The sequence below is a fragment of the Rhea americana genome, unplaced genomic scaffold (assembly GCF_003343005.1).
Source record: "Rhea americana isolate MKP2758 unplaced genomic scaffold, rheAme1 scaffold_196, whole genome shotgun sequence".
NCBI lineage: Eukaryota > Metazoa > Chordata > Aves > Rheiformes > Rheidae > Rhea > Rhea americana.
In genome coordinates this window covers 188431-203966 of record NW_028186105.1, presented here as the reverse complement: position 1 = coordinate 203966, position 15536 = coordinate 188431, and the positions used below count along the sequence as shown (strand labels likewise).

The 15536-nt window shown below is 40.6% G+C and overlaps 2 protein-coding genes across 5 annotated transcripts in view; one reads left to right on the top strand and one right to left on the bottom strand.

Moving 5' to 3' along the window:
- Positions 1-177: 177 nt before the first annotated feature.
- On the bottom strand, positions 178-7625 carry NUDT2 (nudix hydrolase 2). 4 transcript variants are annotated; one of them, XM_085303011.1, is made up of 3 exons: positions 7591-7625; positions 6298-6455; positions 178-2725 (listed from the first exon to the last, which is right to left on the bottom strand). In XM_085303011.1, exons 2-3 carry the CDS (start codon positions 6428-6430, stop codon positions 2412-2414), a joined length of 447 nt encoding a protein of 148 aa, XP_085159137.1. In that variant the 5' UTR covers positions 6431-6455; positions 7591-7625; the 3' UTR covers positions 178-2411. The 4 variants fall into 4 exon arrangements, with proteins under 4 accessions (XP_085159137.1, XP_085159139.1, XP_085159141.1 ...); XM_085303013.1 differs by having other exon boundaries at positions 7567-7591; XM_085303015.1 differs by lacking the exon at positions 7591-7625 and adding an exon at positions 7412-7559.
- A 197-nt stretch (positions 7626-7822) lies between these two features.
- The window catches only part of KIF24 (kinesin family member 24), a 32227-nt gene continuing 24513 nt past the window's right edge, over positions 7823-15536 (top strand). Inside the window, exons 1-4 of the mRNA XM_085303007.1 lie at positions 7823-7942; positions 8321-8434; positions 9709-9840; positions 14138-14768. Of these exons, the coding sequence (XP_085159133.1) occupies positions 14152-14768 (617 nt within the window). The 5' untranslated portion in view covers positions 7823-7942; positions 8321-8434; positions 9709-9840; positions 14138-14151. The remainder of the gene's footprint in view (positions 7943-8320; positions 8435-9708; positions 9841-14137; positions 14769-15536) is intronic.

Genomic DNA, 15536 nt, shown 5'->3' with positions numbered 1-15536 from the left:
TTCACCAGTGACCAACCCAGAAGTATCATTCAGAATTGAATTCTGACTTTCCAATGCTTCCATCCTTAGAACAAATTTAAAGACTGCATATACTGTCAGGTCAAGTTTCCAAACATCTAAGCGTCATTCTGCCCACAAAACTGGTGGAAATACATTTGAGGGACACAAATCCCTCAAAACGCGCATGCAGTGCCTCACCAGCCATCACAATTACATCCCTCTTACCTTCTTCTACCACAATTTAGATACCCACCCTTGAAATTTTGTCCATGGGTAAGTTACAGTGTGTCCTAACAATTTACAGCAGTTGTTATCCCTCCCAAATTTTGACGCATTTTGGGAGCGCTATATATGCAGCACCATTAAAATGCAAATACTCAGAGTTCAGCTAATGCTGTGAAAACAGCAAGCGCTTACGTTCCTTGCTGCTGAATAGGCGCAGCAAATRACTTGATAATAACTAATTCATGCTTAATTTGCAAATTTTACTCAAACACAGAGCCAGTAACACCACTGTTTACAAAGCATTGATTAAAYGGTAGGTTAAATAATAACAAAAAATAAGACTGTAAAGCAGCATGGGCTTTTAACTATTTTCTCCTTTTAATTGGTTGTTATTTTTTTTAATAATTTCTCACTGGTTTACTTAGATTAAATACTAGAGACAAAACTCACCAGGGTATGGACAGAGGAGGTGAGGGTGTGACTGCACCACTAGAGGTTTTGAAGAGCACRTTAACCAAATGTCCATCAGGAAGACACTGAAATAGCAGATTCTCCTCTGGGGCAGTGGATGGACCAGATGAYAGTGGGAGGTGTCTTTCATCCTCTGCTTCTAATGACCAGCCGAGAAGCATTCACTGCAACCATACAACCTGTATGTTCTTCACTGTCTGCCATCACCTGAATGCAATTTTCTAAGCAGTGTTCATAAATGAACATGAAATATATATATATGTATGTATATATTTTAATTCTTAACACAATGCACAAGTGGGCTTTTATAAATTATTCTATAGGAGGGTAACAGCGTTGAGCAAGACACCACTGCCACAGTGGCACTGACATTATTAATGCATGCTACACCAAACGACAGGAGCTGCACACCTGGAGAGTTACACACTGCTGAACTGCAACCTATGTTTCTCAGCCCAATTCTTCTGCATCTCTGGCATCCCCCTGCCCTGGGTTCTTTTCCAGAGCTGGTGTGATGCTGATGACACGGTCTCCTCACTCCAGCAGTCGAGAAGGMAGGCAGACGGGGAGCCCACTTTCTCATATATTTAGTTCCCTTGAAAGGTCCAAGTGCCTGGGCATCAATGGCTCATGGAGACAGGGGGAAGAGGRCACACACGTTTTCCCCAGATTTCCCTAAACTAAAAAAATCCTGGTTGCTCATCCAAAAATGCTAATAACATCATGCTTTTTTGTTATTAATGTACATCCCAAAGATATCACCCATTACTATCAGAACATATATGATTACACAAAGCATTGACAAGCTCAACTCTCACTGATATCAAGGAAATTAAAAGATATTCACATGGGATCAGATGCAGGCGAGCTCAATGGTACCATCACAGGCTACTGTAATCATCCAGTATGATCATCTACAGCACTGCTCACATGTGGGTACAGCCTGCAGCCAGTGAAATCCTGATACTATCRCACATAAGCTAATGTGCAATCTTGCAACAGTTTTCTGTGCAGAAGCTGGGGCTCTAGGTAGCAATAGAGTTCACTCTCCCAACCCACAGAATAACATATGGCCAATATTACTGTTAGAGAGCAAAGAGGCAAAAAATAAACAGCAAAGAAAGAAGGTAACTTTGAATTTACCTTTCAAATACAGTATGTCAACTGTTTACTGAGTTTCCTTGGATAGAAACTTTTTGTAACAGTAGATTAGTGATGTACGTACATTCATGATACAGACAGACAAGACCTGAAGTGACAGGACAAGTTATCACAGCAAATCAATGGAGGGGTCGGGAACAGAACTACTGCTGCCCTATTTGAAATGCAACACACAACTTTYGCAGTAAACATTTTGTTATTAATTATCTCCATATGCTCATTTTCACAACTCTGTAGTTCTAACATCAGCAGCTCAGGAGACATCAAGCGTTTGATTTTCAAAAGAGACCCACAGTTGCTCAGCGCTCTGAAGCAAAAAGAAAAGAAAGACACAAGAAGTCTTTGTTAGCTGTGGTTTCAATTCACACATCTCTGGCTTATGGTTGAATCAGATTATGCTTTTCCACATGAGTTAGGGGATACAAAAGCAAAAGCTCCAAGTATTTTCACCAAATTYGTATAGATTAAAAAAGTAATCTACATTTCTGCAGCCATCCTACTTGTTTGGAAAAAAAATGCATTTCTTTAAGTTTCCCTTAACCTTTACAGAGCATTTATTTTCTGGAGCAAAGATACTGATGCACATCTTTCAGCGTTGCTTGCATATCCTCATACTCTGCAAATTTACAGGCATCCTCCAGCTTCAGCCACCGAAAAGCCTGATGCTCCTCTGAAAGCTTGATTTCTGTGTTACAGTCCTTCATTTCTGCCAGCCAGTAAACTACTATCTTGGGTTTGCCATTGACAGGGTAGTGCAGTTCTTTCTTATACCCCTCTATGAGGGTGAGCTGACTGGCCTCGAGGCCAGCCTCTTCCCGCGTTTCCCGCAAGGCTGTTTGAAGGTCATCCTCTCCCGGATCCACGTGGCCTGCCAAAAGCATGAAAACATAAGTCTGCATGGAAGAAGGTGATTTTTTTTTCCAGTTGACAATGAAGAAACATTGGTTTTGTATTAAYTGCTGTGCCCTCTCATCTGTCCCCCCAAACTGATACTGAAGAACAGAGGTTGCATTTCRAGCAATTTTACATCTTGATTTCCTCTCTCGTGTGGCTTTCAGGATCTCTATTTATCCCGCATCATCTGAAACTACCAGTGGCCTGTCAGCACTGGAAAATTTATTTTCCTAGTCCTCCTTTTCTTCTCTGGAGTACTCTGCACCCATAATGCTCCACCTTAGAGATCACATTTCAGGCCAAGGACCAGAAGCCTCATGAATGCTTTTCTTTARGTGACCTACAAACAGTCCTCTCTCAACTCTTCCCTCCCACATAAGCTTAAGGCCCAATCCTGAAGAACTCTTATACCAACACCCCAGAAACAATGAGTCCCAACAAAAAGAAATGCCATTTAAAAAGTAGATTTCAGAAAAAAAGACCTTCAACCAATGGATTCACACTATAGGACATAAACCATACAGCAACAGTTTGAACACTGCTTTATAACCAAAAGGTGAAAGTTGTCAGAGAACAAAACTAAGCTTCCCACATGCCTTCCTTATTCCAATATATCCTAAACTAGYAAGAATTTAATCATGGAGAGGGAGCAACTTATTGAATCACTCATTGATTCAATAAGGGGAAGGGGAAACTGTCCGAGCTTCATCCTTGACATGGCTGTACTTACTCCGAGCCATCTTAGAAACCTCTGGATGCAAAATTATGACATTAAACCACCAACAGTTTCTCCTATGCTGGGACACATAACAGTCTAGTACTTTCATTTTTCTCCCATAACCCCCTCTGAAATACAGCAAGTCTAAAAGCCAGTCCTTTCACCGGCTGTGACTTCTTCAAGGCTCTCCTTTTCTCTTATATTACTTAGARTAAGAGATGCCATTACAAACAACGGATAAATATAACATATTCCCAGCTGTTCATACTTTTGGTGAGAAAAGTCAGATTTGGTTTTCTCAGGAAAGCTTCAGACGAACAGAAATAGAACAAGCCAGGAAAGATCTTTAAAAAAAGCAACAAACAGGGAGTTGAGAAATTTCAAAAGAGGAAATAAAAGTTAGGCTTCACTCCCCTCTCTCCCCCCCCCCCCCCCCCCCCCCCCGTGTTAACTGTTTTCTATGTAGGTGTCTGCAAATGACCATGATTTCAGCATAGAGAGATGAACCTTTCCTCAGATCCCAGGTATCCAAAGCCACCGTTTAGTACTAGGGCTGGGGCACATGGGAATCCCATATGCCAACAGGTCCCACTCACTTGTTTGCCTGTGCATCAGGAACTCAACAACGTGATATCAATTCTAATATAAAATACAGTTCTTTTCCAAAAGGYAGCTGTATAGAAAACAGCAACTGATGTTGCATATTGATGTCTTAGATCTGAGATCAAATACACTGAAGTTTTAAGTAAAAACATTTTTCCCTGATTTTTAACACTGTAAGTCGTCACCTTCTTTTTAAGAAGGTCAGTATTTCCATAGTTGGGATTTTTACTAACAGTTGAGAAATGGAATCCACTCAGCCTTGCATAGCTGGATTACTTTTACAGTATCAGTAGGAAACACCCACAGAACATCCATGAGCAGTAAATAACCACTTTTAAAATGATAATTATGACCCACAGTCATCAACCATGCAATGAGTTGAGATAGCAAAAAAAAAGGTGAAGGGCTGAGATTCTGTTCCAACTCAAAGGATACAAACACAACATCCTACCAGCTAGCAGAGGGAATCGCTTCATCCTACCCTTACTAATCACAAGTCTAACGTCAGAAAGTTTCCAGCTTTGTGCAACATGCCCTACTTTGTGGGAGAAAAGAACTGCTGGCACCACATCACATAGCACCTTCCAGATYCTCAAAGCACTAATTTGCACTAATGAAGTTCCAACATGCTGAGGAAGAAAACAAACCTTATGTCCCCCTCCCAACAGGCTCAATTAGTGCAATGTCACTGTTTTAGGAGCTGAGATGAGGCTGATGAAGTTCATTTGAGAAGATCCAAGCAGGTATWGCTTAATTTTGTAAGAGCTGCACCTGCTTACGGACTTCTAAAATTTTCAACAAACAAATTTAGCTGTAAGTGRATTCATCTCCTGTGTGCCCTTACAGATGTGGTAACTTCTTATCATTCTGGCTCCTGACATATTAAAAAACATGCCTATATCATATACAAGTTATGTTTTTACATCACACAACCCAGGGCTGCCTTTGAAGGCCACTCATACCACACAGAATATAAAAATGCAATAGCTCTTTCATTTACTAATTCAAGATCTGTATCAAGTAATCATTGTATCTGTCATCAGATTACGGCTTTTCTATTATTTTTGATTTAAAAAATCATAAAAGATACAATCTTGACTGCTTGGGATGCATGTCTATGAGTCATTTTACTCACAAGTGTGCGGTCATGTCTACAACTGTAGTATTCCCAGTGAACTTTTCCAAACAGAACTCTCCTCTTACAAATAATCATGTCCCAATCCATGGATTTTTTTTTTCCCTCTTTCTTTCTTTCCAGTAGCCTGAGAACTACTCATTTAGCCTTTTGACGAAGAGGACCAGAGGGAAAGATTTGAAAATTTTTGTTCTTTCCTTTAACAGCAGGGCATGGTTGATACTAACTTTCTGCCAATTAGCAAATTCCTGTTTAAACACTGTTCAAGTGCTGTGCTTTGACAGCATTCCATTTTACAATACAAGTAGTAAAAACRAGGCAAAAAGCAGTACGTAATCTCACAGAGTAAGAAACAGCTTAGAAGAGCTACRAGGAATTTAAATTATTTCTGTGTTGTACTTCCCCTGGCACAAGGGCTGCAAGGCTGTGCAACTCAAACACTGGCTCTGCCATGTGTCTTTACAGACGAGGCGTTGCCGTGCAYCTTGGGGCACTGCAAGGGCTCGGGGTCTCTCTTTCAGGGTCTCACTGATGAGTGAGAATGGCTTAGGTGAAGATGGCTGATGAAGCTACTTCTCCTAGCTGTTTCTCCCATTTTTATTACGTAGGGCCTGCATTCTTCATCCATCATCTCCTGAATTACACCACCTTAAAGAAAGGCATTTTAAGGTAAATCATGGGGTTTCAGTTTGTCTTCTAATGTTGCRCTGCAAGGGATGACCATTCTGACAATCAGTGGATGAAATACCCCTGCATCGACAACAGCAGTATCTGCCAGAGAAGGAAGGCAGTAACTTGTCTAGCTACGCAATTTTAGTTAGTTGTTAAGTGTCTGCCAAAAGCTTCAGACACCTGAAGCAACATGACYAGGTGACCTCTGCCACTCAAACTGTCATGCCCAGGAGTTTATACAACTACTGTTTGTAAGGAATTTGGGCCACAAAACTCTCCACTATGCTGCTGAAAAAGCCTAGACTTGCTACAGTTACCTGATTAAACAAAGCTGACCATAGCAGCATTCAGCCAAAGGTCAGTCTGTAATCTCTCTAGCACAAACAACCCTGAAGGATATTATCAGGGCAAACATCACCTTTGGGTGGGGTCCAATGATGGGTCCCATAGGATGTCTGGAGGAGGAGGTATTCAATATTGTCAGTGACCTTGGAACGGGGTGCTGACTGCAGCCTCCTGTAGATTATCAAGCCACATGCTCTCACCGCCATGCCCCTCTGTTAACTGCAACAAGAGCTGTGGAAGAGCGCAGAGGATTAAGCGTGGTCGACACGGGAGTTCAAACAGACAAGTTGTATTTTTCCAGAAAATGTTTTTTCAATATGGATTAAAAATCATCCATTCCCTTGCAGTTATTGCATAATTAATCTTGGCAATCACCCTAAGAAGGTAAAAATAGCACCTTTTCCTCTTAAGGGAAAGCAAAAATGTCCATGAAAGCCCCAATGCAAAAAAGTGTTCTCTAAAAGCTCAAAAAAAATTGCATGACATTTCCTTGCAGCTGATGTATTAAGAAGCACATTAGAGGGACAGGAAAGGATAAAGCAGAAGAAACAGCTATGATCAACACTATGATCAACTCAGCATTACCAGGAACTGGCACACAGAAACAACTGCCCAGCACAGAGCTCCGGCAGCACAGGGAGCTCCTTYGGAAGTCAGCGGCAGAGCTGAGAAAAGGAACGTCAAAGACCAGCGCTCTGCTTCCTGGGCAGGGCRAGAGGCTGTCGGGCAGCGCTAGGAGATTCTTGGCACACAGGGAGATTAAGCTCCAGTGTGTGAGCAGGAAAGAGCACACCTCTCAAGCAACAAATATAGTAATTAATAACCTACCTCGGCAGGACAAGCGGTTTTACATATTTACATATATATATATATATATATATATATACACACACACACACACACACACATATATACACACACACATACACAATCGTACACATAAAAATATAAAAAAATATATAATATATATATAATATATATATATATATATATGCACACTACAAATATATATATACACACACACACACACATATATATATAAAGCAATGGAGATCAGAAAGACATTTAAAAACTGCAGCAATCTCGAGCTCTAGGTGAATTTTGTATTTTGACAGAGCTGCACATTTAAGTAAATAACACATTTTTACRGAACTGTTTTGCCCCCACTGGGCTGTCCCGTGACCCACATGCCCGCTGGGGGACGCGCAGCGCGCACAGCGCCTCCATCCAGCCCCCGAAACGAGCCGCCGCCGCCGCGGGACGCCCTGAGCCCGGCGCCCCCACAGCCGCCCCCARGACAGCAGGAGGCCACGGAATAACGGAAACCCCAACACGAACGCACCCGCCATTGCAAGCCCGCCCTCACCTTCACTTCCGGTACAGGCAGTAGGCGGGGATCGACGTCCGACTGGCAGCAGCCTCGGCCAATTACAGCGCGCAGAGCGAAGCGTGGGCGGCACCTGCCGCTCCTTCCGTCCTCCCTTCCCGCCTCTCCCCGCCCCTACTCCCTCCGCCGCCTGTAATTGGTTCCTCCCCGAGAGTCCCCGCCCCCTCCCCGCCTCTTCCTCGCCCCATTCGCTGGCTGCGGGCGCGAGCGTTTGAAGCGGGAAAGGCGCCGTTGCCATGGGAACGCGGCCTGGGCGCCGCTGCCGCAGCCTGCGCGAGGGGCCGGCGCGCCGCGCTCCCGCCCGCGCTCGGCTCCGCTCCGGCCGCGGCCGGTGAGTGACTCCGAGGGCGGGTGGCGGGGGCCGTCGCGAGGGGAGGGGAGGCGGGGCGGGCTCGGGGAGCCGCAGGCCGCGGCGGCCTCGCCCGGCCCGCTGGGGAGCAGCAGCCCCGCTCCGCCGTGGGGGGGGGAGGGAAATAAATAAATAAATGAAGTAATAAAGTAATTAATTAATTAAGGGCGGCAGAGGGATAAAAAAGGATGAAAGGCGGCGGCGCGGCCGGGAATCCCCGCAATGCAGCTGGCGCCGCGGGACGCTCCGGCTTAAGCCGCGCGTTTGTAGCGACTTAGCTCGTTCCGAGGCGTCCCCTCAGTCTGGAAACGATGTGCTCTTTATTTAGTTATTTGTTATTTCCCCCTATTCGTGATACAGGTGCATCGCACAACACGCGACTTGTTTGTAATCGCGTAACCACGAGCAACGGCACAGCTCGGAGTGAGCCTGATCCCCCCCGCTCCCCCTCGGGCGAGCTGGAAAATCTGAACGGTTGGTGAAACGTTGAAACGCGGGGGGGGGGGTGTCTTCCCGTGAGGGAAAGTATAAATACAGACTTCATCAGGCTGGGGCTGAATTCAAGTTGGGGGAACTATGAACACCAAGTTTCTYGCTCTGGGGCTAAATTGGGTAAGCTTGTCCCCCTCCAAGCCTGGAAGTGGACTGCAAAGCAGTTTGCCTTGATGTAGTTCCAAAACTAAATAAATACTGAAAGCCATTTGGTAAATATTGCCTACRAGAGATACCCGGACACAATTTTCAAATAATCAGCATCCTAATATAACTCATAGATTATTTTCTTAGCTGCGGTTGAATATTAGACACTTCCATTTCCATGCAGCTGTTGTTTTAAGCAGTTGTCGGGTATCAGCTGTAGGAAGAAGTCTCTTCTGCTGAAGTCATCAGACTATAATTAGTATGAAGTAATGATTATAACAATTACCAGTCTTTTGCAAATTGAAAAAATACTTTATTTGAAAAGAAAAAGGCCCCAATACTTAGTTGTGGCTTTTTAGTCTGTTTAAAAGAACAGTGAGATTAACTGTAGATCCAGTAACCAGCTCTGTGTTAGGTATGCCAGTAGCAAAGGAAGCAGGAATGTGATGAAGGGAGAAGACATTCTTTTACATGGTCCAGCTGTAAAACATTTATCAGTTAATGTTACATATACTCCTCCCTTTCCAATTATTTTTCTTATGCAGAAGCTATAGATGGTTATCTGTTACTAGTACTCAGTTTTGTTCCTCGTATCTTCAAAATGGCCTGCTACGACACTTACTCCAGCAACCGAGTATTTAATCCACGTAGTGTACACACACAGGGAACTGCACAGTGTAATCCTATGATCTTATAATTGGGTCTGGCGCACTGATCGATGTTTCAAACTGTGTTTCATAGTTCACTACCTATTGTGTTTGCATCTTAAACTAAAATTATAGTTTTGTTTTTATAGCAGAGACTATCTCTTATTATGTGTCTTGTGCTCATAAAAGTGCAACCATGCCACGACTCTGTTGCTCACAGGAATGCCCTAGTATTCAAGGGAATGGGGGTCAAAATGATTAAAGGTTAAAACGTTTTTTGTGGTGTCCTGGAAAAGCAAATTAGCCATCCRTTCCTGGAGGGCTAAATCAAATTTGGCTATGGACAAGTTAAAAATTAGCTTAATGTTCAGAGGAATAAGAAACATAGATGAATGACTATTGACATGAATTAATAAGTCTTTTCTCAGGAAATGTTCTCATGAAAGATTGGTTTCATTCTAGTCTTTTGCTTCTATACCCCCAAAAACATCAAACACCTTGAGACACAGGCTGTGCTGAAGACATGCTCGGGGTGATATGGTTACAACTAATAAAGTACAATACGCTGGTAGAGCTGTGATCAGGAAAGGAAGCGTAAGTACCTGCTACGTGTGTTTACAAATTTTAAGTTCTTAACTTTTGTTTTTATAAAGCCTTTGTAAAGCAAAGGTACATCAGTGTTTGACACAGTACAAAGTCATAGGTATGAAAATAAGGTGCTGTTAAGATTCAAAAATTGTTACTTTTATCTGATGCCTGAGAACCGGTTCTAATAAAATTATTTTATGATTAGACCAAAGGTTATGATTCAGAATGATAATCTTGGATTATTTACAGAATTAAATATAACTTGCATTAATTAACATTGTAAGGTTTTGAGTGCTACCTAAGGTCTCTTCACTTTGCCATGGCTTCATTTCCCTAGTTTAAAATATAGTGATACTTGCATCATGTCTCAGTGGTGACAATCAGGAGTATCAGTGAAAGTCAACCAAAATTGCCAGGTAAATATTGTGGGATAACAGTGCRTGTGGGTGTTACTTTTCAAGTGAACAGTGCACTGAGTTCTTTACTACATCAGAGATTAATAAGGATCAAGATATAGTAGTATAAGGCTGCTTTATCCGTAGAATAGTTCATGTGGGGATTTTTATGTACTTTAGTTTATGCACAGTGACTTACAGCCACTGATTGAGTATCTTTTTGAAGGCCATTTTCACCACTTTGAAAAGTGTGTTGAGGGTGAAAAGACCTGTGTAAGAGCCAATTAATAATTAAAAGCATTTTAAAATGGAAGATAGCTCCTAGATAGCTCCTAGAGAATAATTTTGTAGTAAGTTTGTTCTTTTCAGAATACGTAAGATATAACCAGTAGTTTCTACTATTTATGCCTTTTTTTTTTCTGGATTTATGTACTTTCAAAAACTCCAATTACCAAAACAGTGCAGTTCTTCACTGATGATAAACAATGATATTATTCTGTGCTTTGTGTTGATCTCTTTACATAAAGTTCTACTGCTTTTTACAGTGGGTATTTACCCATTACCAGAGCCTGGCAGACTTGTAAGATCTTTTCAAGATTCATCTGCGTAAGAAATAAGTTGTGGAGAACTCAAGTTTGCTATGTAAAGACAATAAGCTGATTGGTCCCTGATCTAGATATCTTASTGTTTAGACTTCTTATGTGTTTCAGCAGTAAGGTAGCTCGTCACTGTTACTCCCTCACAGCTAACTTGTGTATTAGAAAGAAAGATGCTTTGCACTTAATTGAGCTCACTGTTTGCACGGCTAACCTGCTGCAGTACTTGCTTGTCAGAGGAAAAGCAGCTCTCTTCTTTGTGGGGAATGTGAAAATTTCAAAGTGACACCGAGTCTTTCTGCCAGTTAAAATGAGAACAGCAACCACTGAACTGCAGCRAATCATATTCCGTGTTATAGTACAGAGTGAATGAAAAATTCTTAAGGCTGAGACTATTTGACCTTGTAATTGGGTGCGTATAGAGATTTCTGCTTCCAAATTGACTTCCTTCTTCCTCAAAATATATGTTATATCCAACTGTTTTAAGAAGTTAAAGAATTCCGTCTCAGTCCTATTTTCAGGGAAGTCTCAGCTTTGCTGGAAATAAGACTTGGGCTTTGATGTTCGGCAATCACTTTGAAGAATGTTTATGCACTAGAAAACAGTGTTGTCTCATGTGAACAAACAAAATTAGCTCCTGACAATAATTGAGGGAAGGCTGGCTGTTATTCATTGTAGAAAAGTAAAGGGCTTCCCCTTTTTTRCCAGAAGATGGCATTATCATTAACGGTTTAGGATTCTTGAAAGCATACCTTGCTTCTTTATAAAGCTATTTTACTTTGAAGAATTGTATTTCCGTTTGAGAAACAATATCCGTAGAGGGTTTTATTATGTGTCTAAAATATTAGGTGAATTAAGCTCTTTTTAGAGGCAGAAAGGCACTCCATTCTTTTAGAACGCTGCTGATCAGAAGGCCAGAAGGGTTCATTGTGATCATCTGTTTTGACAACTGTAATTCCCCTGAATTATCTCTTGTTTGAAGCAGAGCAAATCTTTTAGAAAGATTTAGAAAGGACAGAAAACTGTCTGTTCTTGAATTTTAAAATGATCAGAAATGGCAGAACCTATCATGACTTCTGTTTAATTTTTCCCAAAGTTAATTAACTTGTTACTCCTTTCTTAGTAACTGTTCAGTTTTCCTAGATTGTGAAATAACTGTTCCATGGATGGAGAGACACTGAAGTTAGCTCCTGGAACCACTTAGATCCAGTAAGATTGATTATATCTGAGRCAGGAAAAGCACTTACTACTTTCAGAGCCAGCTTCCATTAGGAAGCAGTTCAGTTACTGTCATGTGGCACAGAGCCTTAGCAAGGAAACCATGCAGAGATGCTTATGAGGCTCAGTGCTAGCCTTCTTGCATGTTCTGTACTATCTGTATTACTTGGATTTTCTATATTTTGAGAATCTTAGTCCCTCATTACTCTAGTGATGGAAAATTGAATGGATAGTCATTTATGGGTATTTCTATCCATGTCTATTGCTTTCTTTTTGGGAAATAGCTCCATTTTTTAATATTTTTTCTCTCCTTTCCAGAAAATTATACCTACAAATAGAAGCAAACATGGAATCATGGAATTAGTTTCTGCACTGTTTTTTTTCTGGTCACTCTCTTAACTGAAGCATATTCAGTGATGTAAATATAACCTAGAATACAGAGCAAGAATGGGTGAAGGGAATCTGCTTCTTTTCTCAAACAGAGAGGTTTCCTGTGGCAGTGCAAGCATACAGACTTGSAGAGGACCTGTTTTATCTTTTTAGATACTTTCATGTTTCTGAAAAATGCCTATCTTACATACTTTACTCTAAATGAAATCTGATGTTCTTGTGGAATTATAGATGTTAAAGAATTTGGGAAATTGTGAGTGCTTGTGAAAGGTCTTATACAGGTGTAATTTATGGTCTTTGGATTTACCATCCTTTTTGTGGATTCTGTTTCCCTCTCTCTGGATATAATAACCTCAGCTACGGCTTTGGCTTTACCTTAAGATTAAGAATTGCAATACACATGCATTAAAAATGTCTCCCTATATAACATTTGCTTCTGTCTTCAAGTTTGTTGTTGCTGACACACAAAATTTTRTTATGGTTAACCGCTATTTACAGCTTAGACTTCACCTCTGAAATCATGTTAGTTGTCCTCTAATGCATCTTTTGGCCTCTGTCATATCTCATGCAATCAGCATTTTAATAGAGTCTTTATTGTTTTGTCATTACTGTTCCAACCGTGCATATAACAATTCTAATGATATAAGAACAACTTTGGGTTGCTATTTAGAGGCCTTATTTTCTTATATTATTGTAGAGATACTTGAAAAACCTGCTAAAGAATTTATCCTGAATTACAAGGAAAAAAGCCTTTAGTTTTAAATAACTTGTTTTTCTGTTTACAAATAATAAATTTGTATTTGCAATTTGTATTTTGTAAACTTGTGTTTGCTAAGGTCTTAGACTGAACAAGGCAGTGGGCAATGGATATTTGAAGTGCTATCATTTTTCCATTTTACAGAATAAGTAAAAATATCTACAGATATTAATCCACCTGGATACAAACAGCAGCAAAAAGTGTTGCTAGGAATACGTATGTTTAGGATTTTTTCCATGTCCATTTCAGTGATGCATGCTAATTTTTGGGGTTTCCCAAGAATGCAAGCACAGAATTCCAGTAGTGTATATAGGTTTAGATAAATTCTTTGTTTCAGGTTTTGCGCAGTTTTGAACAGTCTGTCAAGTACACTTAGAAATGCTCACAAGATACATGAAATTGAATAGAAAGTTATGTTTAAAGGAAACATAAAACCCCAACTTTGCTGTAGTTCATCTGTAAGGTGAACAGTTTTAATAATTCATCCTTAGGTTAGCACAAATGCAATTTCTTTTCCTTTGGTTAGTAAATGAGGGATAGCTGCAGAACCACACTAGACCACATGCCCTGATATTAAGTTGAGTATCTAAAATTAGGCATTTTACACTCTGGCTTGAGGACAGGGTTTCAGTAGCTGCAGCATTTATCAAGTAGACATCAGACGTGTAGGAACTCTGCAGCAGTAAGTAACTGTGTATTGTGCATTTCTATGTATCATTTTAAAATACAATTTCATAGGTAATTATTTGCTTCATATTTAGTGTAGTTCTGTTATTGTTATATTCCATACTATTTGAAAATCTAGTGTTTTGGACTTGGAGTCTGACATGCTTCTGTCCTAACTTCAGATAACAGCATTTGGGGAATGTGTAATTACTTCATTAATAACTTTGTCAGCCACGATGTCTCATATGAAACTAATATTTCTTTTGTTTGATTTCTTGTAGATTTTAGCTTGAAGATGGCATCATGCCTTTATGAATGCCTTTGTGAGGCAGAACTTGAAAAATACTATCCCCATTTTGCTGCCTTTGGTCTTCAGAAGATTGATGAACTTGCCAAGGTTTCCATGAAAGATTATACCAAACTAGGGGTCCACAACATGAATGACCGCAAACGTCTCTTTCAGCTCATTAGAATAATCAAAATTATGCAAGAAGAGGAAGATGTAGCAGACTTAAACAAGCAAGATTTCCGAACAAGTGGCCTTATTGTTCAGCCTCAGGCAACCAGATCAGGTCCCCGTAGACAACTGCATTTTGAGTCCTTCTTTGAGAAAAATGATGGAGCTGTTAAAGACTCTGAGCCTGAATTATATAGTTCATCTGATTTCAGTGCCAATAAAGAAAGGGACAGTCTAGTGGAAATGCTGGAACACATTCAACCCCATGATTCAGAGCTTATTAGAATAACTAGAAGAGACTTAAATACTCCTGGAATATGCACAAAAAGTGGACTGGACCATGCTACAGAATCTGATGATATTGCTCCTCTCTTGGGGGACTCTGAAACTCCCATAATACAAAGAGTAACTCATATTTCAGGGTATAATTATGGACTACCTCATTCTTGTATCAGGTAATTATTGTTCCCTTTATTTTACCATTTTTTCAAGTTAATCATAATTAGTAATTTCTGGGGAGGAGAATCTGCCTTTATCAACTCCAAATAAGCAAACTGTAATGCTGCAAAAATTGTACAGAACAATGCAAGATCTTATAGGGAGGGGATGTATTAACAAGCACTTCACACTCCAAGTCTGGTAGAATGAATCAGTTGAATTCACCAGCTGCTACTTGCCAAGATTTCCTAAGAATAGTTTTCACTATCTTGCAGGATGTAAGCCTTTGTTTTCTTGGTGTTTCAGGCAGTCCTTTTTTCTCATTTTTTTTCCATGTGACTTATCTTGAAAAAATTAATTTCAAAATACAGTGTTGCCTGTGGATGGTAAGTCTGTGAAGTTTTCTCCAGTAAAAATGATGCATACTGTGATAGTTACACTTGTTTGTAAAGAAATTTCTGAACTGGAGCTTTAAAAAGAAATGGAATAAATATAACAGGGACTGGATACGGACAGTAGTGTGAGGGAAGCTTTGCAGCTGCTCCTTGAGCATGTGATCTGTAACATTCATACTGTTCCCAGTGTTGCTAACAGGGGGCTAGTTACCTTCGACCCCTGGTAAATCAACTCTGGAAACATTTGTAGAGCACAAAATAATGTTTATTGGCTTACAATAGGCGGAGTGCAGTGTAAACTTACTGCCTTGAGTCAAAAATTGTGATCTAAGAAGACCTCAGTCACCTACCTCTGAAAGTGTCCAGACTTACTAGGTTTCTGCCAGGTCT